Genomic DNA, 26,038 nt, shown 5'->3' with positions numbered 1-26,038 from the left:
GGATTGTTGTCTGTCATGACCAGCACCTCCGCTTCTGTCAGATAGCCGGCAAATTTCTCTGTCATAGCCCAAATCAGAGCCAAGAGTTCCAAGCGGAAGGAGCTGTAGTTGACGGGATTCTTTTCGGTGTCACGGAGAGACCTACTGGCATAGGCTATCACGCGTTCTTTATTATCTTGAACTTGAGAGAGGACCGCCCCTAGACCTTGAAGGCTGGCGTCGGTGTGCAACTGAAACGGTAATGTGTAGTCTGCATATGCCAGAACAGGGGGTGATGTTAGAGCAGCCTTAAGTGCCTGAAAGGATTTTTCTCGGTCAGGCCCCCAACTGATGCGTCGTCCTCTGGGGCTGTTCGCGGTCCCTCGGAGAACCTCATGCAGTGGTTCAGCAAGTCGAGCAAAGTCCTTGACAAACCGACGGTAGTAGCCTGCTAGCCCAAGAAAAGCCCGGACTTCTTTGACGGTAGTTGGCTGCGGCCACTCTTGAATGGCTGCTATCTTCTCCGGAGAGGGCTGGACGCCTTCGGCCGAGATCCGGTGACCCAAGTAGTCGATTTCCTGCTGGAACAGACGGCACTTGCTGGGCTTCAACTTCAAGCCGTGTCGCCTCAAGCGCTGGAACACTTGGCCAAGCTTGTGAAGATGGTCTTCAAAGGTGGCGGAGTATACCACAATGTCGTCAAGGTATATCAGCGTAAACTCAAAGTTGAAGTCCCCCAGACAGCGTTCCATTAGTCTCTGAAAGGTCCCCGGTGCGTTATTCAAGCCGAACGGCATCCGGTCGAACTCATACAGGCCCATGGGAAGGATGAAGGCGGTCTTTTCCCTGTCCTTCTCACTCATTGGAACCTGCCAATATCCACTGGCCAGGTCTAGGGATGAAAAATATTTGGCCTTCTTCAGGGCGGTCAGTGACTCTTCGATCCGAGGAAGTGGATATGAGTCCCGGATAGTGCAAGCATTCAGCCTACGGTAGTCCACGTAAAACCTTAGGGAACCATCTTTCTTTTTGACTATCACCACGGGTGCAGCCCACGGGCTCTGGCTTTCACGTACCACTCTGGCGTGTAGCATAGATTCTAACAGGCTTTTCACCTCCTGGTATTGCTGAGGTTGTATCTGCCGGTACCTCTCGCGGATAGGGGGGGTATCGCCCGTGGGTATCTCATGCTGGATACTGGTGGTACACCCAAAGTCGGTGTCATGCTTTGCAAAGGAGTCTTGGTGTTCCCGCAGGAGTTCCTCCACTTGAGACACTTCTTGTTTGGTGTACTGAGACGTGTCTAGCTGCACTTTTTCCCGTAGTTTTCGCCCAATGTCTTCATCGTCTACTTGAGCGTTTATGGCTGAGACGGTTACCGTCCAGTCGCCTTCTGTAGACGGGGTGAATTCTAGGGGCCCAATGGGATTCACTTCCGTGGGTAGAGCATATACCCGGGCAAATTAAGTGCCGGCTTCAAGGGCTAGGCCTACGTCTGCAGTGTTGTTTAGCCTGACAGGGACTCTCCCGTTCCTCACGACGGCTAGAGTGCGAGCAACTAGTGGGTTTAGCTTACCCCCACTTGGGGTCCTCGGCTCGATCAACACTTCAACCCCCTCAAGTTGTCGGTGGGTGTTAAGGGGTAAGGAAATGACTGTCTCTTTTTCAGCGGGCAAAGTAATCCGGGTACGGCGTGGCACCGTAATGGCGGCTAGGGGTAGTTGTTCCTCTGCCATCTGTTGAAGTCCAACGGTCCGGATTACGTGCTGGAATGCCAGACGAGTCGGCTTATGTTTGGTGACTTTCTGCCAGTATTTGGGTCCTTTTCTTGTCAACAGCATAAGATCTAGGTCTTTCAAGATGTTCATTCCAACTATCACTGGGGTTTCGGAGCCGAAACCTTCTTTGACGATGACGATCCCTCGTTTCCCTAAGTCCTGTCCGCAGGCTTTTGTGTCCATCCAAGCAACTCCGGTCACTGGAATGGGTAGATTATTAGCCGCAATAATCTTAATGGTGGTGTCTGGGTCACGAGCAGTTCTTGGTTTGAGGTAATGTTCGTAAAACTGTTCAGAGATCGTGGTCACTTGTGACCCGGTGTCCATCAGTCCCTGTACGGCAATTCCTTCCAGGACAACTTCAAGTGTCGGGTTATTCGAGGCAAGAGCACTCCGCCATCGGCTCTGTTTTTCCACACCCCTCTCCTTGGCCTCCCCTGCTGCGCGAGCCTCAGCTGCAGGGGTGTCTAGTTTAACGGCGGCCATTGTGGTGAGGCCCGGTGTGGTAGCTCTGCTTGTGGATATAGCTGGAGTTCCATTTGCTGGTCTGATCGAAATTCCCTTCGCTGGGGTGACTGAGGGTTTGTTCGTTGGTGCGACGGAGGTTGTTGCGGAGGGAAGTGTTGAGGACAACGATTTGCCCTATGGCGAGGATCACCGCATGACCAACACTGTCCCACGGGACGACTAGGCTGTCTTCGCTGGTCTCCCTGTCGGTCTAATGTTAACTGTAATATCTGTCTCTGTAAGTCTGCTACCATCTGTTTCAGGTCTTCCGTGTCACTGTTCGGATTTTTAATGTCAGATATGGATCTGCACGCAGCACCTTGAATCCCCACATCCATGACGGGTCCCCTTGAACGTTCTATGGCTTCCTGTTTGACTTCAGCAAAAGTAAGAGCCGGCATCATCCGGATCAAGTCCTGTAACGTGCGGTTAAGATACTGGTCTCTCAGTCCTATTACAAATTGGTCTCTCAGTACCAGGTCACGAGAAGCCATACCAGCTAGTTGCTCCCCTTTTCCACAGGTTTGTTCAAGGAGTACCTGAAGGGCGTTCGCATATTGGGGAATATCCTCCCATTCAAGCTGCGCCCGTCTAAAGAACATGTGTCGCAGTGTTCCCTGGTATGTGGTCGGCCCATAGGTGTTCTCCAGCACCCGCACCAAATCATCTACTGTACGCTGGCCCCTGACCGTCTCCAGTCTGACTGTCGTCCATGCCTCCCCCTCTAGCGTCAGTACCGCCATTTCTGCCAAGGTCTTAGGGTCAATATTATACATTTCCCCCAGTATCCGGACTTGTTCCGCCCACTCTGGTACAGGGTAGTTTCGTCCGCCAAATTTCCTGACCTGATTCACAATAGACACCAGCGGGGCTTTCTGACTGTACACATGGCCTGGGTGGGAATCCTGTTGGTCACAGATCCTGCCGACTACGCCAGATGAAGTGACCGCGGGCAAGGCCGCGCATTGGTATCTATGATCTGGCCCAGCAAGATCCCCACACACAGACTCTATCTTGATAACCGTATCTTTACTCGTATACATTTTTAACACAGCAAAGAAAAACAATAAATGACAACCGTAAATATGCACAGTAATAATGTGTACTGATAAGCTGACCCTCACTGTCCCTACTCACACGTTACCAGTCCTTTACTCCAGAAGGATGTGTCCCCCGTCGCAGGCCTGTCTGTCTTTGCAGGAGGGCGTCCCAGTCGGAAAAAAAAACAGGAACAGCAGAATTCGCGGAAAGAAAGGAAGGTATACTTCGGCCTCTCACCAGAGGTCCCACTTACAGTCTCTCTGATCCGGATAGAAGCTCTGGTGGGTCCCCTTATGTAGTCCACACTCCAGTAGCACGGAGTGTAACAGCTGAATCCTTCAGCAGTGCAGAAGCTGGGGAAGGCTCCGAGGATATGGTGTTAGATAGAAGAAATCACGTTGAGAGTCTCTCCTGTGCCACACACGAGGACCTGCACACCGTCCTGGCTCTTTTCACAGACCACAGCAGACTCTTCGCGCGCTTTTTCCTGCTTCCCACTTTGGTCACGTGACTCTCTAGGGCGGGACACAGGAGGCTCAGTCTTTTTCTCTGTCATCACACCCTGCGCAGGTGCAACCTCTGGCCACAAGGTGGCAACATCATCCTGTGTAATCACTTCTGTAACAGGCTCTATATCAATTATCACAGAACAGCCAGAGCCGGCCAGCTCACTACAACCTCATCAGGAGCATGCCCAGGCGTTGTACGGAGGTCATACAGGCACGTGGAGGCCACACACAATACTCAGCCTCATTGTGACTTGTTTTAAGGACATTACATCAAAGTTGGATCAGCCTGTAGTGTGTTTTTCCACTTTAATTTTGGGGGTGACTCCAAATCCAGGCCTCCATTGGTTAATAAATTTGATTTCCATTGATGATTTTTGTGTGATTTTGTTGTCAGCACATTCAACTTTGTACAGAACAAAGTATTCAATGAGAATATTTCATTCACTCAGATCTAGGATGTGTTATTTCAGTGTTCCCTTTATTTTTTTGAGCAGTGTATATTACATATACCTTGGCTGTGCAACTCTCCAATTAATATGCTGCATTTCGTATCTGACAGAAAATGACCTATTGTTTAAATCTGGCTTTTGTGTTAGATGTATTTTAAATATTCTTGTGAAGATTTTTTTTCCCTTAACACAATCTTTACTAAAATTAAAAATGATAAATCTTGCAATTCTTACTCTGGCCACTAGGGGCATTTTTAGACTTCAACCTTGTTGTTTCATAATATTTTACACGAGCATTAGCCACAATGAATTGACTTAAACTCTATATTCTGTTTTAAAGCATCTAATGAGTGTGTGCAAAGGTCATTGTGAATGAAGGGGGAGCAGGGGAGCTGTGATATCGATTATTGTGATTGGTCTGGCTTTTGTTATCAGCTGTGTATAGATCTGTCACCTGTATTTGTAATCCTGCCTCTGATGATATTGAAAAAGCTGAAAACTCTTCCTGAAACACTCATAAGAATGAGTCTAAAATAGCCTCAGTGACCAGTAAAAAAATACTAATTTTGTTGTGAGCTGAAAAAATTATGTAAAATAATGTAGCACATAAACTTTATTTAAAGAATAGGACATTTATGATGACACAGTCCCTTTAAATATGCATTTTATTACTTTCTTGGAGTTTAATCACATCTGTTGCAGAACTTTCTGCCACTAAAGAAATCAGTTAAAGTCACTGGAATGTGTTTTTTTGGGGGATAAAGATATGGATTTTTGTCTCCCCTTTCAGTCACATTAATTTTTGTATATGAATAATCCCTAAATGTTAAGATAACAATAAGGGAATTGATCAGAGTAAAATAATATTCATTAAAAAGTGAAGTGGATGAAAAAAGTCTAAAAAAAAGTTTCAGTAAACTGGTTTAATTTTTGACCAAAAAAACAAATAATAATAATTAGAGTAATAATAATAATAATAATAATAATAATGTTTATTCTACTTTATAACAAAACTTAAAACATTTAAGAGGATGAATATCTGCTGGTAGATATTTTACTACGTGAACACAATTTTTAAGCAATTTAATATTACATTGCCTTCTGAAATACATTACAGTTTGAGGCTTTCAGCTATACAAACTTTTCAAGTAAAAAGAACAGCGAAAAAAAACCTTTCTTCAAGGGGATCATGAACTTTCGCACTTGTGATGGAAATTTTTTTCCCCTACAGTCACAAGAAAGAACTGTCGATTTGTAAATAGCCAGGGGTCTCCATTATAGAAAGGCGCTGATCTTGTCTCAGTTCTACATACTCTACATTTACAAATTCTCCATGGATTGGAAAACCCGAAGACAAACTTCACAATGTTTTTGTAGATTTTTCCTCCCTCCCTGCACATTGCAAGAAGCAATTGCAAAATAAAAGAGATATATTTACTAAGCCACAAAATTTCCTTTAAAAATGAATATATTACCAATGCCAGAACATTGATTTTGTGCAAATTACTCCTTCTAAGCATGCTAAGTTTTGTAAGCGTGATGAAAACACCCCAGATAGCTAATGTTATATCTAGACATAAGCATTGCATTTCTCTTCCCAGTTTTGCTACAAGCAGATTTGTAGAAAGACAGGTGTACATTTCTTATTTAGCTCATGTTGATTTAAAGGGAAATTCTGAGAAAAGTCATGAAATAAAATGTAAAAAAAAAAGAAAAATAAGAAACATTTCTCAAATATATATATGAAAGGAAAAGTAGAAAAATACATCCTCTTTAATTTCTAGCCCTTTAAGACAAGGACATTGGAGTCGGAAGAAGCAGGGCTCTCTGCTGTCTCCCTATTTTGACAATTTTGTGATACTTCCTGCTCCTGAGCTGGAAGATACCAGTGTCTTGAGGAAGAACATCGGCAGCAAGTAATCACATGAGAAGATTTGCACTGCAGTCTTCCTCCCTCATCTTGTATGTAATCACTTCCAAACATCAACAGAAAATAAACAATAGAAAAGACCCTATCAGAAAGAGACAGTAACATGATATATACAGTACCGACCGAAAGTTTGGACACACCTTCTCATTTAAAGATTTTTCTGTATTTTCATGACTATGAAAATTAAACATTCACACTGAAGGCATCAAAACTATGAATTAACACATGTGGAATTATATACTTAACAAAAAAGTTTGAAACAACTGAAAATATGTCTTATATTCTTCGTAGCTTCTTCAAAGTAGCCACCTTTTGCTTTGATGACTGCTTTGCACACTCTTGGCATTCTCTTGATGTGCTTCAAGAGGTAGTCACCGGAAATGGTCTTTCAACAATCTTGAAGGAGTTCCCAGAGATGCTTAGCACTTGTTGGCCCTTTTGCCTTCACTCTGCGGTCCAGCTCAACCCAAACCATCTCGATTGGGTTCAGGTCTGGTGACTGTGGAGGCCAGGTCATCTGGCATAGCACCCCATCACTCTCCTTCTTGGTCAAATAGCCCTTACACAGCCTGGAGGTGTGTTTGGGGTCACTGTCCTGTTGAAAAATAAATGATGGTCCAACTAAACGCAAATCGGTTGGAATAGCATGCCGCTGCAAGATGCTGTGGTAGCCATGCTGGTTCAGTAAGCCTTCAATTTTGAATAAATCCCCAACAGTGTCACCAGCGAAGCACCCCCACACCATCACATCTCCTCCTCCATGCTTCACGGTGGGAACCAGGCATGTAGAGTCCATCCGTTCACCTTTTCTGCGTCGCACAAAGACACGGTGGTTGGAACCAAAGATCTCAAATTTGGACTCATCAGACCAAAGCACAGGTTTCCACTGATCTAATGTCCATTCCTTGTGTTCTTCAGCCCAAACAAGTCTCTTCTGCTTGTTGCCTGTCCTAGCAGTGGTTTCCTAGCAGCTATTTTACCATGAAGGCCTGCTGCACAAAGTCTCCTCTTAACAGTTGTTGAAGAGATGTGTCTGCTGCTAGAACTCTGTGTGGCATTGACCAGGACTCTAATCTGAGCTGCTGCTAACCTGTGATTTCTGAGGCTGGTGACTCGGATAAACTTATCCTCAGAAGCAGAGGTGACTCTTGGTCTTCCTTTCCTGGGGCGGTCCTCATGTGAGCCAGTTTCTTTGTAGCGCTTGATGGTTTTTGCAACTGCATTTGGGGACACTTTCAAAGTTTTCCCAATTTTTCTCACTGACTGACCTTCATTTCTTAAAGTAATGATGGCCACTCGTTTTTCTTTACTTAGCTGCTTTTTTCTTGCCATAATACAAATTCTAACAGTCTATTCAATAGGACTATAAGCTGTGTATCCACCTGACTTCTGCACAACACAACTGATGGTCCCGACCCCATTTATAAGGCAAGAAATCCCACTTATTAAACCTGACAGGGCACACCTGTGAAGTGAAAACCATTTTTGGTGACTACCTCTTGAAGCTCATCAAGAGAATGTCAAGAGTGTGCAAAGCAGTCATCAAAGCAAAAGGTGGCTACTTTGAAGAACCTTGAATATAGGACATATTTTCAGTCGTTTCACACTTTTTTGTTAAGTATATAATTCCACATGTGTTAATTCATAGGTTTGATGCCTTCAGTGTGAATGTACAGTTTTCATAGTTATGAAAATACAGAAAAATCTTTAAATGAGAAGGTGTGTCCAAACTTTTGGTCTGTACTGTATATATATATATATATATATATATATATATATCCATGCAAAAATGGAGGCTGCACACAGAGTAGAATAAAATGATAAGGTTTAATAGCCCATATGGCAATGTTTCGGTCTAAAATTGTGGACCGTTCTCAAGTAACAATAAAGGCAATTGTCTATGAAACCAATAACAGTGTAGAGTAGGGGACCAAAGAAGATATAGAAGTGGCGGAAGGGAGAGGTCTAAATGCTGAAAAAATTGCATATCAAATATGGAAATGATTTTACAAAGTTCCTATTGGGAAGCCGAGAGCGCTGTAAATGTTTGGGACTCGTCTTCGTAATCTTTGCTTTATTCCTCCCACTTGGTTTTCACTGATAGTGGAGGGTGATGACGCTCAAGCCATCAATCAATGGGGAGAAGAGGGAGAAGGTTTAATGAGGAGAACATGACCACTTATAGGGACTGGGGCTCACTTTTATTTTAATTTCCTTGTATTGAAAGTTACTAAATATGGAGATTTTATGGAAGCAAATCCACCATATTTTTATTTACATATTTATGTATCTAATTATTATTTTGTAAATATAATTAGCGCATGATAAAAAACACATTATAGCTAGAAAATATGCTCAATCTGTTACCATGTACAACACGGAAACGTTACATTGATTGAGCCAAAACTCACCACAATATGAATGCTTTTCATCGGACCTGTCTTTACAGTGTGCAATGCCATCACAGGTCAATTCATATTCGATGCATTCACCATTCCCACATTCAAACTCGGAAAACATATTGCAAGATGAATTTCTGGCTGAAAAAAATAAATAGGGAAGAATGGGTCAACATCTTGCAGTTGTAAATTTCAATTAAAAAAAAACTGCAATTTTTAAAAAAAGTAAAAAACATTTTATATGTGTATTCACATATACAAAAAAGCAAAAAGAAAAGAACATTATCAATAATACTTATGTTGCTACTCAGTTCACCTGTCCCACAGCCTAAAATCTCGACCTCTTATTTCCAGCACATCTCGTCTTCCTTGGGTATTTTCACTTTGTGCTAGCCAGGGTTTCGGCACCAATTAAACCTCTGATGTCACGATGGATGTTGTGATTTCTTAACATCACAATATAGATCGACTTAGTCATTGCCTCAGGCGGCATGCATTGTGATGACAAAAGTCTACCTAGCGCCAAAAAATACAAAGGTGGCCGAAGAGTACTTTGAGTGCAGGAGGAAAGAAGAGTTTTGATGGAGTGCGGCACCAGTGGACTGTAGCAGCGGTGGGACAGGTGAACAGCAAGATGAGTATGATTTTTTTTTAAATCCTTTTCCAACGTTTTACAAAGAAAGCAAATTGCAAAAAAGTCTGATTCAAGGGAATCTGGGTTTTTTTTGCAAAATTAGAGGCGAATTTAATCTCACTCTTATCCACTCTGCCAGAAAGTGTTCAAATTTCCTACAAAGCCGCCATAGAGAAAATTAAAAATTACACAGTGTTTATTCAAACCAATAAATCATCTCTTTAATGAAGGACTGGAGAGCGAGAAATAGTCTTAATAGCTGCTCTTTTCTCTCGCGGTCACTTTTAAGGGGGGAAAAAGTTAAAAGAAACTTGCAACAATCTCAGACTTTTCATCATGTTCATTCATGGCATTCTTGCATTCACTGAGTGACATTCGAGATGGTCACTGTAATTTCAAAATTAACTGAACAACCAATAAGTAACCTCCAAGCCTAAGTTTTAACGATAGGAAGAGGAGAATTTTATGTTTACTGAATTGTACTTATTATGAATGCAAAGCAAGACAAAAGGTATCAATGTCACCAGCCTACCCGGCAGCTGTACTTTCCTCATTTTTATAGTTATTTTTACTATACAGAAAATAAAATAAAACTGACAGCTGCATGACATGCGGTATGTACGTAAAACTAAAAGATGCCGCATGTAATATTAATGCGCTATGGCACTTGCTTTCTTTGCAGTGTTTCAGTGTAGAATATATTACTTACTCACACATCTGTTGTCATCTAGTAATAACCGGTCTCCTCTACACGAACAATTGACTCGACCATCAGCAGTAAGAAGGCAAAGGTCATGGCAACCTCCATTCAAGTAGGAACATGGCGACAACTCACCTTAGGGAACAGAAATGTTAACTATATTGTACATGTGTAGTAATATCTAGACACCTCATACATAATTATAGCTTCTAGGGAAGAGGTCCCCATCCTGTAGCTCGGGAGCCACACAAGGCTCGCGGTTTCATGAATTTTGGCTCGCGGCTGACTGCCAGCTTGGTGCATTAGCTCCTGGTCTAGCAAACAAGTATGAAGAACACATCTCAAAATGGTGAATTCTGTGAGTAGCCCTGCACAGAAGAGAAGATCTAGATGGGCATATACTGGTCTTAGGGTTTTAGAGATAATTTAAGTCTGGTAAGATGGAGACAGGATGATACTACCAGTCAGAGGAGGTACTTGAAGCTGGACGTGACAGTGTGTTGGCAGTGCTTGATGGGAGAATACTGAATGGGGGTATTGTGGGAACCCATGGATCTTGGTATACTACGTCTGGATGATTTCTCTGGAAAAGCTTTGGTTATCATTAAACTCGTAATGGGGGCCTATGTTGCCACTATTGTGATGGGGATGGGAGTTGGATGTGGCTCGCTATCCTCTCCCAGAGCTGAATGTGGCTCTCACGATCAGAAAGTTAGGGGACCGCTGTTCTAGGGGTTGTCTGCTGTGAACAATAACTTTTGCCCTGAATGGTGCCTCTTATATAACATGATTATAAAATGTCCTGCTGCCGAGACATCCATCGATCAGCTATGACCTACAGGGAAACTTGGCAGCAAGTGTTTAATTCTCTTGCAGCTCCACCATAGTTGAATTAAAAGGGGTCATCCCAAAGTTTAGGAAATACTCCTGACTGTCGGAAAGGTGACAAAACAGTTATTAAACAATTGTCATCTGTTGAATCCTACTCCACGGAAGCGACGATGCTCCATCGGTTTATCTGCACAATTGTCCGGATCGGCACAGGAGAGATGGAAGAACTTAACAGATGAATAATTGTTTTCTTTTAAGTAACACTTCCTGTAGTCAATGTCATTTCTTGAGCTGTCATATGTCTATTTTAAAAAAGGTTACATGTGTATATATAAAAAAAACCAATATCTTATTATATTATGTGTCCACTTACAGCTATTGGTGTCATTGGCCACCGCTATGATCCCCATTGGCTGATGAGGTATCTCTGCTCGTAGAACCTCAGTCTCTCCTCCAGTGTATTTGTTGGAGCGTAATATTGCTCTTCTTACCCAATCTGACCAGAATATATAGTTATCATATATAGCCATACTGAGGAATGTGCCAGGTCCCGATCTAATAATTACCTGCAAGAAAGAGAAAATAAAATTAAAAAGTTTGCATTTCATTTTACTTAATTAATTGTATTCCACTTTAGTCGCAACTTTATGATACCTGTTCAAGTGGATATTCTTGTCTATAGAGAGCATTATAGCACTTAGCACTTGCATGTTAGAGACGATCTGTCACCTGTTTTCTTTTCTTTACTTAAAACCAGATACACATTACTTTTGTGTTAGGTTTCTTTTTGATGGTAGATTTTTTTTATTCTACTTTTTGCACATGACTGGAGAGAAGCCATCTTGACTGATCTGCCTTTAACAGCATTAAAAAATGTGCTTAATAGTGGACACATGGACTATGGGAAGCAACTAACTGGATCTGATTTCTACAGAAGAATGTTCTGGGCATGCTTTGTGACCTGTGCAGAGGTCATTGTGCAGGGAGGAGAAGGAGAAGATGAGAGGTGGCATTAATTATTGTGAATGGTGGATCCGGTGTTATCTACTGTATATAGAGGTGTTATCAGTCATTGTACAAGAGGAGGAGGAGGTGAGCTGTGACATCACCTATTGTGAATGGTGGATCCAGTGATATCATTTGGATATACAGGAGTTATTAGTCATTGTACAGGAGTGAGAGGAGGTGAGCTGTGACATCACCTATTGTAAATGGTGGATCTTGTGTTATCTACTGTATATAGAGGTGTTATCAGTCATTGTACAGGAGGAGGATGTGATCTGTGACATCACCTATTGTGAATGGTGGATCCTGCGTTATCTACTGCATATAGAGGTGTTATCAGTGATTGTACAGGAGGAGGAGGAGGTGAGCTGTGATATCATCTATTGAGAATGGTGGATAATGTGTTGCTGTGTTATCTACTGTATATCGAGGGCTTAGTCATTGTACAGGAGGAGGAGGTGAGCTGTGATATCACCTATTGTAAATGGTGGATTCTGTGTTATTTACTGTATATATGTTATATTTCATTGTAATACTGTATGTGATGATGATGAGATGACTGCTAAGAATTGAGTCATTACAACTCTCACACTACACCTCCTACTAGCTTGTACAGAGAGTAGTATACAGCAGTAGACAACGTTGAGCACAAGAGAAGACTCAACCCAGTGTACATGAAATCTATGTTGCATCATGCTTCTTGATGGGATGAAAATGCCAAACAAAATAACGTTCACTAGGAATCATCAAATGTGATGTCAATGACTAGAGTTTTTTTCTTTAAAGGTTTCATCCAAGTAAAAAATATCTTTTAAATATGTTACTAGTGTGATTATATAAAACTTCAAGTATATATTTATTTTCATTAATGCTGTGCGTGTGCCCTGATTGAATACATGTTTCAGTTTTGGAAGGCAGCTCACTTCTCTATCTGTTGACCATGACATAGAACTGGACTGTCTTAGTTATTTAAATGAATCAATAAGCCAGCAGCACCCTTCACATACAGCACTGATGACATTCCACCATATAGCACTAAAGATATGCCACCATATAACACTAAAGACATGCCACCATATAACACTAAAGACATGCCACCATATAACACTAAAGACATGCCACCATATAGCATTGATGACATGCCACCATATAGCACTAAAGACATGCCACCATATTGCTACCATATAGCACTGACGGCATGTCACCATATAGCACTAATGACTTGCAACCATGTAGCATTGATGTCATGTCACCATATAGCACTGATGACTTGCTAACATATAGTACTGATGACATGCCACTATATAGCACTGATGGCATGCCACCATGTAACACTGATGACATGCCACCATATAGCACTAATGACTTGCTACCATATAGCACTGATGACATGCCACCATCTAACACTAATGACAAGCTACCATATAGCACTGATGACATACCACTATATAGCACTGATAACATGCCACCATATAGCACTGATAACATGCCACCATATAGCACTGATTACATGCCACCATATAGCACTGATAACATGCCACCATATAGCACTGATAACATGCCACCATATAGCATTGATAACATGCCACCATATAACACTGATAACATGCCACCGTATAGCACTGATGACATGCCACCATATAGTACTGATGACATGCCTCCATACAGTATAGCACTGATGACATGCCACCATATAGTATTGATGACATGCCACCAAATAGTACTGATGATATGCCACTATATAGCACTGATGACATGCCACCATATAGTACTGATGACATGCCACCATATAGCACTGATGACATGCCACCATATAGCACTGATGATATGCCACCATATAGCACTAATGACATGCCACCATATTGCACTGATGACATGCCACCATATAGCATGAATGACTTGCTACCATATAGCGCTGATGAAATGCTACCATATAGCATTAATGAATTGCCACCATATAGCACTAATGACTTGCTACGAAATAGCACTGATGACATGCCACCATATAGTACTGATGACATTCCACCATATAGCACTGATAACATGCCAACATATAGTACTAATGACTTGCTACCATATAGTACTGATGACATGCCACCATATAGCACTGATGACATGCCACCATATAGCACTGATGACATGCCAACATATAGTACTAATGACTTGCTACCATATAGTACTGATGACATGCCACCATATAGCACGAATGACTTGCTGCCAAATAGCACTGATGACATGCCACCATATAGCACGAATGACTTGCTACCATATAGCACTGATGACTTGCTACCATACAGCACTGATGACATGCCAACATATAGTACTAATGACTTGCTACCATATAGCACAAATGTCTTGCTACCATATAGCACTGATGACATGCCACCATATAGCACGAATTACTTGCTACCATATAGCACTGATAACATGCCACCATAAAGCACTAATGACTTGCCACCATATACCACTGATAACATGCCACCATATAGCACTAATGACTTGCTACAAAATAGCACTGATGACATGCCACCATATAGCACGAATGACTTGCTACTATATAGCACTGATGACATGCCACCATATAGCACTGATGACATGCCACCATATAGCACTAATGACTTGCTACCATATAGTACTGATGACATGCCACCATATAGCACTGATGACATGCCAACATATAGTACTAATGACTTGCTACCATATAGCACAAATGACTTGCTACCATATAGCACTGATGACATGCCACCATATAGCACGAATTACTTGCTACCATATAGCACTGATAACATGCCACCATATAGCACTAATGACTTGCCACCATATAGCACTGATAACATGCCACCATATAGCACTAATGACTTGCTACAAAATAGCACTGATGACATGCCACCATATAGCACTGATGACATGCCACCATATAGCACTAATGACTTGCTACCATATAGTACTGATGACATGCTACTATATAGCACTGATGACATGCCACCATATAGCACTGATGACTTGCTACTATATAGCACTGATGACATGCCACCATATAGCACTAATGACTTGCTACCATATAGTACTGATGACATTCCACCATATAGCACTAATGACTTGCCACCATATAGCACTGATGACATGCCACCATATAGCACTGATGACATGCCACCATATAGCAATAATGACTTGCTACCATATAGTACTGATGACATGCCACCATATAGCACTGATGACATGCCACCATAAAGCACGAATGACTAGCTACTATATAGCACTAATGACTTGCCACCGTATAGCACTGATGACATGCCACCATATAGCACTAATGACTTGCCACCATATAGCACTGATGACATACCACCACATGCGGGAAGTGGAATTGTGAACTTGAAATTGATGGTATCTTCAAATAATAACAGTTTAGGTTAAAAATAAGCTTTATATTATATTATTGGTGAAACATTTAGAGCATTTTTTTGCATGGACAACCCCTTTAATTGAAATAAGTATTCCGTAGTCTTCACATGTGATGCATTATACGATGGAAACCAATGACAACTGACAAAGCCCTTTGACAGACATAAAAGCTTGGAAAATAGCAAATCCTAACATCCTAACAGTACCTCCGATGCAAATTTGAGCTGAGTCTTAAAGGGGTCATTCCAAATACAGTCTTGCTGGTGACCAGCTGATCAAAGATCCAGCAGTGGATTATGGAGAATCAACCTATATCAACCGGGAAATTTATGTCTTTCCAATAGGGTCAAACAGGAGCCGCAAAATGCTTCAACTCTATGGTTTAAAGGAGGGCACCCAAAGTGTGGGCTCCCTTTCTCTATATTCCCTAATACAACCATTGAGATCTATTATTATTATTAGTCCTTTGTTATAAGTTCTTTATTAATTAACTATTATTAAGCTGGATCCCCTGAAGAATTTTCTGGTACTCTAATGGCCCAGTCTGATCCTTCATAAACTGAAAAATCGATTATAAGAAAATAGGCAAAATAAGACCTTCTATGTTATCCAATTGGGCGTCTCTTCATCTCTCGCATGAATACTAATAATAGTGTAACTCAATGATGCTGCTGGTCCTTGCTTAACCCATAATCCCACTATCATGTGCAGGCAACAGGTAATTCTTAACTAATGCAAAATAAAAAAAGTTAAGACATTAAAAAAAGTTAGCTGAATTTACATGTAAATCCACTCACTCCATTTGCATAAGTAATGTTTAAGGCTTTACTAACCAATTAATTTAGACCCATGTGTAAAAAAAAAAGAAAATACACTTTGAAGTATAGGCAATATTAATCTGCCTTGTTTGTAAATTAGGGTCTGGGATATTGATTTTAGCAATTAATTAATAAGCTTTGAAATCCCAAAGTACGTGAATTCCGTTCTCCCTTCCCTGTTTATAATGCAGCCGGGAGATACGGGGTAATCTAGAAAAGACATAATCCAGCAAGAATTTTATTAAGAGCAATTAAAGCCACCAAGTCACATGAATATATTAAAGTTTGCACAATACTCCCCTGAATACTGCACCTGAAATTACCAGAATTGTCCAAGGATGGCTCAATATGCCAATCAGTGCTCCACTAGAAGCCTCCATTAAAAGAAACATATTTCTTGAATTGGGGAAGCAAAGAACTAGTGACTGGTTTGCAAAGAAAAGTAGCTCCGCTCTTGTCCGCAGGTTATATTGGGTATTACAGTTCAGTCCAATTTACTGCAATAGAATTGCAATTCCAATGTCACGCACTGTGTAGGAAAGACTAAGCGCAACACAAAGGGTAGAGGGGAAGGGAGCCCAGACTTTAGGGAAAGGGGGAGTGGAGACCTCCTAGGCTGATTTGATACCACCCTGTCTCCCCTACCATCCCTATATTGGTTCTTCACCAATCGCCACACAGGAACCTACCCCTGTATTTCCCTAGCACTTGGCCCTGGATATGGAAGGGGGGGATGAGCACTAGTCGATCCCCACTAATAAGTAAAGACCACAAAGGAGACAAACACACGGAAAAGTAGCTTAGCTTGAGACGACTTCAGAGCGATAACTCCAAGCGTCCTCCTCACACAAGAAAAGTAGAAAGCAGTCTGAACTAGCTCCAAGCGTTCACAAGGAAACATGTGAATATCACTGGCACCTTCCTGCTGCAAAGTGAAACTATTTAAATACCCAGGCCTGGGTGTCAATTAGCAGGAAGGAGGTAGCCACTGGGTCCTAGAGTGAAACAGCTAAGAAGGTGTCTGTAATGTCAAACAAAGAGATCTTCAGCAACCAACTGCAGGGCGACTGTCTGTCACATCTTAGACACCTGTGACAACCAAGCACAACCCAATGATAGGTTGGGGCACCGGTGTTTCAAAAAAGCAGCTATTCTAATTCTGTACAAAAACTTGAAAAACCAACTTATTTCAGTTACATTTATAACATACACATTACCCTACATAGTACTACAGATAAAATTAAAAGCACACAAAAAAAAATCCTTAAACGCTAAAAAACTCTTCTCTAGCTCTGCTCTTTCTACCAGTTTAGAGATCATACAATGCATCCTTTAGCTTCTTAAATTTTTAGGTCGACAATAAACTTTATTCCCCCATAATGATGAATATAAATTATCAGGTAAGCATGAATTATTATTTTTTTTATCAGAAATTGAACCTAAACATGTCGCTTAACAGTTTACGATCTTTACTAGAATAATTTATAATTTATTTTAACCCTTTTCATTTCCTCTTCCAAGCATTCACTCTTTCCCTCCTTTAGGGCTCATGCAGACGTCCGTTGATCTCCATTCGATCAGGGACCGCAATGCACAGACTGGCCGCTGGTCTCTTTACCGGTACATGGCAGCTTCAAATATTTGTATGAGGCTGTCACGCTCGGGTCGGGAGACCTGCGACCACTCCATGCTTTGGGCTCTGTGATCGGACCAAGATCTGCATGAGTCCTTAAAGGGGTATTCCCATCTCCAAGATCCTATCCCAATATGTAGTAGGTGTAATAATAATAATAATATTACCAAATACATCCAATTAGAAATGTAGTATAGTTTTTCTAATTCGCTATGTCTCTTTCCTCATGTGCTGTCATTGCAGGACCTTAGGTATCCATGGTTACAACCACTAACAGCTAGCTAACTAACTGTCACTTTATCAGTGGACGTAACCATGGATACCTAAGGTCCTGCAATGCCTGCACATGAGGAAAGAGACATAGCGAATCAAAAATACTATACTACATTTCTAATTGTAGGTATTTGTTAATATTATTATTATTACACCTACTACATATTGGGATATGATGTTGAAGATGGGAATACCCCTTTAACTTTTTTCTTCCTTCATTTTCTCATTTTCCTTTATTCTTATTTTCTTTATTTCCTCTTTTCCCCTTCTCTTCTTTCTCCCTCACTTCCATCCTTTCTTTGTTCATCCATCCATCTAAACCTACTTCTTTCATCCTATTTTACTTCCCACCATCTTTCCATTTTTCACCATTTCATCGTTCTATCTCTTTCTATTCCCATACGTCTGTCCTCACTTTCTGGCTCTTTCCTTCGTCCCTCATTTCTTCTCACACTTTCCTTTACCCTCTCTCTTTTTTTCTTTTTTTTTTTTCTTTACATCTTACTTCTCCACTCTCTCCTCCTTATTTTCTCTTTCATTCTCTCCTCCTTCCTAGTTTCCTTCTCTTCCCGTTCTCTCTGTCTCTCCTGCTCAATTATCTCCATCATTCTATCTTTACTTGTTTCTTCCCTTTTTATCTACTATCTTTCCTCCTTAGTTTGCTTTTACTTTGTTTCTTTCTTCGTTTTCTCTTTCTTTGCCTCTATTGCATTCATTCCTTGTTCCTCTCTCACACCTTATACCTTACTTCCTTTTTCCATTCCTTTCTATTTTCTTTCACACAGTGAAGTGAGGACTATTTTTTTTTTTTTTTTTTGGAAAACATTCTGACCCATAGGAAATAAATATGAAAATTGTCTCTTCAGAGAGGAAGAGGACTAGAACTTTAGCGCCACCTATTCCAAGCCAAATAAAAGCCAAACCACGCTAAGTCATATTGCAAGGCTCATCAAAGAGTCGATATTGACTTTCAGAATTGCTGCTTCCAATAGGTGGCGCTAAAGTTCTAATCCTCTTCCTCTCTGAAGAGACAATTTCTCTCTGATCATACCACAGCTCCTGGGCAGCGGAGGAAGCAAAAGAGTATACAGACATTACAGCACGGGATCACAGCTGATTCTTTTTGTGTGGTAAAGCATTTCCCTGCCTGTTTTTAAACAATGTTTTACTTCAAAGAAAGAATCAGCAGCGCTCCCCAGAGGTAATGTCTGTATACTTTGTTTCCTCCCCTGCCCAGGAGCTGTGGTATGATCAGACCATGTTCCTGCACGGTCAGACACGGCCATTACACGGCACACAGCAGGGGCACATTTATAAGATTATCTCAGCACAGGAAGATTTTATTTAAACACATCCAATTATGGAAGATATTATTATTCCAAGAACTATTGATTAAAATGAACTTTGTTGGTGGGAAAACCCCTTTAACCTCTCTTTCCAAATAATTAACAGTATTTCTTCTATATCTGACATTGTGTACACCTGAATGAATGCTACATGCCTTCTTCATGATGCAGTGGTTTTCTACAGCTGATTAGGTGCATCATCTAAAAAACACAGCCCGAGGCTTTATAGTCTATGTACTGTATGTTAATTGGAAATATAAATAGCCTCTTCGGAGAGAAAGAGGATAGGAGCTCTATTGCCACCTACTGGAGATAGCAATCATAAAAATCAATATCAACCTTTTAAATGACTTTGCCACATGACTAAGGACAAGAAGCCAATCCAGACACTCCATTTGCAGACACATGTTTTGGGATGTTTGCCCCTAATCAGTGCAAAGCAGGTGGAATGGTTTGGCTGGGTGAGAGTCTCTGACCAGGGGACTAAAATGTAATGTTTCCCCTTGAGAGTGTCAAGTCTGTGTAAAGAGACTTATAGGCAATGCAGTGCTCCCTAGACCCATCACCTAGCCAAATCAATACTTATGCTCTGCACTCATGAAGCGCAAACACCCATGTATCTGCAACTGAAGTGTCTGATTAGGTTTTTTATCCTAAGTCATATGGCAAAGTGCTTTAAAGGGTCAATATTAATTTTTAGGATTGCTACCTCCAGTAGGTGGCACAAAAGTTCCTGGGCTCTTCCTCTATGAAGAGGTAATTTGCATATTTAAATTGCATTGCCTACAAGTCTCCATACATTGGCTTGGTGCTCTCACAAGGAAAAATGTTACCTCTAAGATTAGGAAATCACACGATATGGAGAGGCATGGGCTCAGAAAATAGTTATAACTGGTAAAAAAAAATATATTTTCGGACTTATTTAAAAGAATATTTTGTAAAAGAATTTACTGATATTTATGTGGAAATTATCTTTATTTCACTTATAAAAATAAAATAATAATAATAAATTAGCCTGCCCCCTCCTGACTTCACATTAACCTAATTCTGTAGTCAGGCCAGGAGTTCTACATTTAAAGAGGAGACCTACATTTTTTCCATTGCTCTACTTATAGGAAAACTCATGGCTAAATGTGTGTAATTTCTTATGCACCATATAAAACAATGAAAACTGCATAAAATATTAAATAAACCTCTTAGACCCGGAGAGGCTGGTGTACTTACATACCAGGAAACGTAATTTTAGAATGACTGTGTAATCCTGATATTAAAATAAGCCTTTTATGAGTCCAGCTTAGGAGTGAGTGTGAGACAAAATATATTATACCTCTGCCCAACCAGCCTGACAGCTGCAGCCTGTACTGAGCAGTGTGAGATCTCAGCAGGAGGGAGGAGGTACAATATGTAGCTAAATGGTCGGAGATTCAGCAGAAGTGAGGAGGGAGGAAGACACTGAGGGTCCACCAATCAGGCTGAGTGCCTTGAGATTCAGCAGAAGGGGGAGGAGAACAAAGTGCTGTCAATTATTCTATATAGGCTGAAAGTAAGTTTGAAATATCATAAGTAATTATAAAACCATGCTGATATCGATTTCCAAAGTAAGTACACCATTCTCCTCAGATCTGTGATATATATTCAATAATGTATGCAGTTTACATTGTGAAATCTGGTGACAGATCCTAAAATAATGGCCTAAAGAACTCGTTGTTTCCTTCAGGGTTTGAGAGATTCTAAAATGCCGGCCTACTAAATGTGATAAATCATGATTGTCACAATTTACAAGTCACAGAGGCGTAACTAAACTCACAGAAATGTCACATTCATTAGGTCCACTACTGCATAGAGGACCTGACATTTCAAGATTCATGTATCGCAGCAGATATATAATACTACACATTCTTTTATACTAAAATATTGAAACAAATTTGAGACATTTTAAAGTGTATCAATTCAATACAAAAAAGATTGCGAGCCCAAACAAAAAGGAGAGGTGGCAACTGTGGGCTTAATTCGCTAAAAAAAACCTGTTACATTTGATGGTTCATGGTGATTTATTATTACTTTATGAGCACCCTTCCACACTGAGAAAACTTCAATTTACCTTAAAGAAAGCCTGACCTTTTATTTTATAGTCTGCTAGATTATTGGTTATTTTCTTTTCTTACATCAACATAAAAACAACACATGCATGTAACGCATATAGAGAAATGTTCTTTTTTTAAAAAAAACAAACAAAAAGACCCACAGATTAAATGAGGCTGGGAACATTGACCTTGACCATTATTTTACCTTGAAAATAACACAATTTTTTAATGTGGGTTTCCACTAAATAATTGAGATAGATGATCTATCCAGGTGTTAAGGCCCCTAATGACAGTAGAGTAACATCTGTTAAATCACAATATCAGCGAGTTTGGGCAAAGATCTAATTTATATGGGAGCGACAGCCGCCGGATGGTCTGGAGAGGTGTTGATTGCGCACGTCCTATTTCGTACTGTTGATCAGATTGATCTCCCAGAGATAAGCCACCCGGCTGGCGACTGTTTTACAGAGAACACAGGACAATATGGCTGAATGAGCCCTCCTATGTATGGGAAAGATTGCTGTCTGCTGAATGATCGGCTGAAGCATTATTCATACAACAGCCATCTAATGTGTATGGTCAGCTTTAGACCTGACCGCTGATCTGACCTATCAAATTGATGGTGGTCCAACACCCAAGAACTCCACTGACCAGCTGTTATAACTAAAGGTGGTACGAATAATTTAACAAGTCACAATCTATGGGCCACGTCATTAGTTTCCGGACTGCTGGACAGGAGCCCTGAGAACCGCCTTCTACCTCCATGCATATATGATTTCTTCTTTTGATATGCCAGTGTGGCGCCATGTCATTGCTTTCAAAGTTAAGGCTCCAGAAAGGGATCCCGCTCTGCATGCTGGGATCGCACAACCTGGGAGCTAGGAAACAGATTTTGCTAGAAAGTCAAATTCTGTAGCCTGGCTCTAGGAAAATTGTAAGGCCTTTTTGTTAAATTGTATTTAGTAAAATCACCAATCTGTGTCTGCCCCCTGCTTTCTTAAATAAAAAAGTGCAGCAACAGACAAGTGAGAGTGCCTCTTTAAAGAGGACATGTCATCAGGTTGAAAGTAACCAGTTTTGCTCTTAATTTATTCCTGCAGCTCCCTTGAGTATTCCCTTTGTTTTTTTTTTTTTTAAAAATCCACTCTATGATTCCTGAGATTTGGGCTTCGTTAATTAGTGCTAATTTTTATAGTCTTTACCAAGAGAGTGGCCGACAGGGTAATTAAGTAGAGCAGCAAAAAGCCCACCTCCGGGAACCCTGTGAGCAATATTCCCTTTGTACAGAACATTAACTTTAATTTTATATAACTAGGCCCATATTCCTGGAACCGTATGTTGTATTTTACAAAAAAGACAAAATACTCAGGGGAAAAGCAAAAATAAGAGCAAGAACTGGCCATTTTTTGACCAAGTGACATGTCCTCTTTAAAGTTTTACATATCTGCAACTGTCCTGTGTTGTACTAGCTCAGTAAATAATTCAATCCTATGTCCAAACCCCCTCTGCACCATTTGGAGATTGTGCGTAACCTGGGTCCTCTTATTAACCCCTCGCTAAGCTAAACATGTCTGTCAACAGGCATATCAGTGTTTTCAGAAGCAAGCAGTAGAATTATGAATACAGCTCTGTAGTACACTATAATACAGGCTGTAACTGCAATTCCATATAGGATATGTGATATAATATATTCATATAGTGACTTTTTATGTTCTTTCTTTGCATTCGTGAATCATAATTGTCACTTCCTTCATCCAACATAGAAGTGGAGGATAATAAGACTATTATAGCCAAGGGGAATGGAATGAAAAAGATACGATTCGTGTAAATATGTACAGTACCAACTGGCATGTCCCACAACTTGGGAATCATACAGAACTGTATTATCATTGGATTGTTGCTCTTACACTGCTATGCAATCAGGTTTGCCTTTTAGAAGTTTGTCCTGTCTCTCTCCCTGTAGCCCAGCTCTGATGTAAGTAACCCCTCCATTCTTCCCCAGCTAGTGTTTGTCAGCCATCTTCCTACATTAATCTCTGTATATCTCTGATTCAGAATTGACTCTTTACCTACTGCTGTTGTTGCAGCTGCTGCAGCTGTTGCAACTACTGTTGTTACTATTGTGCATAATACAAGAATTCAGTCTGAGAATAAACTTTTTCTGGAATTTCATATGTGCCTCTGAAGTTGAATTGAAGCTGTCTGATGAAGTTTCTTGGAGTGTGTACAGGCTCAATACAGACATTCATAGAAATGCTGTCTCAAGAGCCCGACACTTAGAGCCTAGTTATGGAGTCAGAATACCGAATTATGAATCCTACATTGTTGGGGCACTGGTAAGACAAACCCAGTTCACACCAATTTTAATTCCAATTTACATAACGTCTTCCCCCTTGTAGTTTGATTAATTGAAAAGTGCCATGAAAAACAAAAACAATAACAGTAACAATGTAACAGTACCGATATTACAGAATATAAAACATAATAAGTCTCACCAGGGATGTAGCTAGGGCACTTGTATGGCAATATGTCCCAAGTGTTAGGTCTCAGGGGACACTAAAAAGCCATTCCATGTTGGCCAGGATATTTGGAGATAAGAATAGGGCAGGGATACAGGACTAAACCCCCAAAAAGATGGCAGGCTCCTATAGACCCACTATTTTGTATTGTATCTGAAGGAAATAAGTCATAAGAGAACGCTGAATATTAATATTGACTATAGTGAATTCAGCAATATACTTTATATTATTTTTCTGAACACTCTTTCCAGGTAACACACAAAAACTCCACAAATTAGTAATTTCCTTTTTTTTTTTTAATACCAATATGATGATATGTTAAGTTAAAATTTATGTAGAACTCAACTCTTTATATTTCATCAGTGAGGAAGTGAACCATTTGCGGCTTTTCTCATGTTAGACAGGTATATATTTATCCCATGAAGATGCTATTCAGTTTAATTTAAGTTGAGTCATGAAGTTTCAGTGAGTTGTCACCTGCCAGATGGCAGAACAAAGGCTCCCCGTGACAGTACTCGCACAGTATGCCCCCGCCATTACAGTATTATGTACATAGAAAATGTGCCAGTCTAACTTCATATTACTTTAATGGATGCCAGGAACTATGCTTCCGAAATTATGGAAGTGCAAAGTAAAATACAGGTTGCAGATTTGATTCAGATTCCTATTAGGACATTACAATATATTTGAGAATTTTTGGGCACAAAATAATTATTAGGATGGAACATGAAGAATCTCTCATGGAATGCCCGTCATGGGGCTCTCTGTTTGGTAGGACGTCAGTAAGCATGCAGTCTTAAAAGGGTTTTCATCTACTGGACTATCCTTTATTAATGGGTCCAAGGAGATGAAAAAACATTAATAAATCCCAGACCTGTGCTGCTCCTCAGTTCTCTCCGCTGAGTCCCCCGCTAGACTTCTGGCGCCAACATCTGCTGGAGGGGAATAATGTGAGCTTTGTAGCCAGTTAATGGCTACCAAACAGCGAAAGAATTCACAATTCGTATGAATGTAAGAATCTTAATTTTTCTTTCATTTCCTTCCTCCCCCATGGTTGACCAATATTCAGTTGTATAGTAGTGTACATCCCTTTTAATTAAGATAGCGGTGAAGCTACCCTTGGAATCTTACCAAATCTGAGAACATAGGGACTATGGTGCTTGATTTCTTTGACTTCTCTCTAATTTATTAGCGCCACTACTGGCATTAGAAAGGAATTGCAATTCAGTTCCGGTCACTCGAGTGGAAGAGTTGATTTATTTATTTATTTATTTATTTTACGCACTTATATTGCACCATTTATTCCACAGCACTTCACAGACATCATCATCATCACTGTCCCCATTGGGGCTCATAATCTAGATTCCATATCAGTATGTCTTTTTGGAGTGTGGGAGAAAACCGGAGAACCCGGAGGAAACCCACGCAAACACGAGGAGAACATACAACCTCTTTGCAGATGTTGTCCTTGGTGGGATTTGAACCCAGGACCCCAGCACTGCAAGGCTGCAACCACTGAGGCACCGTGCCGCCCAATAAATGAGTAATTTAGTGCTGCATATGAGGATACTCTACTTACATTTTCATACTTGACTACAGTCCTAAATTTGCTGGGACTTTCCTGAAAAAAAATGGGGTATAGCAAAATTGTGGTCAACATGAGCCATTTTTTTGGTATTCCTGCTGGGTCAAACCGTAGTGAGGAAACACCATCACTTTCAGGAAAGGACAGAACTTGACGTGAGTACTAAAAGTATAAGCTCAAAAGTAAGTTCACTTGATAAGTAAACTCTTATAGGGCGCATAGACTTCACGAAGCGGACCCACTGCAGTAATCCCCCTCTACTAGCCGAAGTTTGGAGCTACTAGGAATAGCAGCTCCCCTCTTGCAGCATTAGGCCAGCCTATGCATTACATGGTTGGAAAAGTAATTTGAAATGGAGCCCCTTGTGATACTGGTTACCAAAACCACACATCTAACCCCCTGGAAAAGGAGGACTCTCTGCTTTTGTTCCTAAACTCATAAATTGAGTTTACTTCCTTCACCCTTGTTTGCTAACACTAAAGGAGTTGGCCCCAGCTAGGCTTTCTTATTTTTCATTGGCCCTTTATTAGCAGCAGGGGATGCCTTTAAGGTACATATACAGTAGATAAGTCCACCAGAATGAACTTCAATTCTCACAATAGAAATTCAATACAAT

The 26,038-nt window shown here is 40.7% G+C and overlaps 1 protein-coding gene across 5 annotated transcripts in view; it reads right to left on the bottom strand.

Annotated features, from left to right (window-relative positions):
• The window catches only part of LRP1B (LDL receptor related protein 1B), a 2,071,868-nt gene that overhangs the window by 390,158 nt on the left and 1,655,672 nt on the right, over positions 1 to 26,038 (bottom strand). For all 5 annotated transcript variants that reach the window (XM_073647246.1, XM_073647248.1, XM_073647249.1 and 2 more), the window contains exons 44-46: positions 11,131 to 11,323; positions 9,936 to 10,061; positions 8,605 to 8,733 (exon numbers count right to left, since the gene is read on the bottom strand). In XM_073647246.1, coding sequence (XP_073503347.1) covers positions 8,605 to 8,733; positions 9,936 to 10,061; positions 11,131 to 11,323 — 448 coding nt within the window. The remainder of the gene's footprint in view (positions 1 to 8,604; positions 8,734 to 9,935; positions 10,062 to 11,130; positions 11,324 to 26,038) is intronic.

The sequence above is a fragment of the Phyllobates terribilis genome, unplaced genomic scaffold (assembly GCF_046119375.1).
Source record: "Phyllobates terribilis strain yellow unplaced genomic scaffold, ASM4611937v1 Scaffold_9__5_contigs__length_417890890, whole genome shotgun sequence".
Classification (NCBI taxonomy): domain Eukaryota; kingdom Metazoa; phylum Chordata; class Amphibia; order Anura; family Dendrobatidae; genus Phyllobates; species Phyllobates terribilis.
The sequence above is the reverse complement of the archived record's forward strand: the minus strand, read 5'-3'. Positions and strand labels throughout refer to the sequence as shown.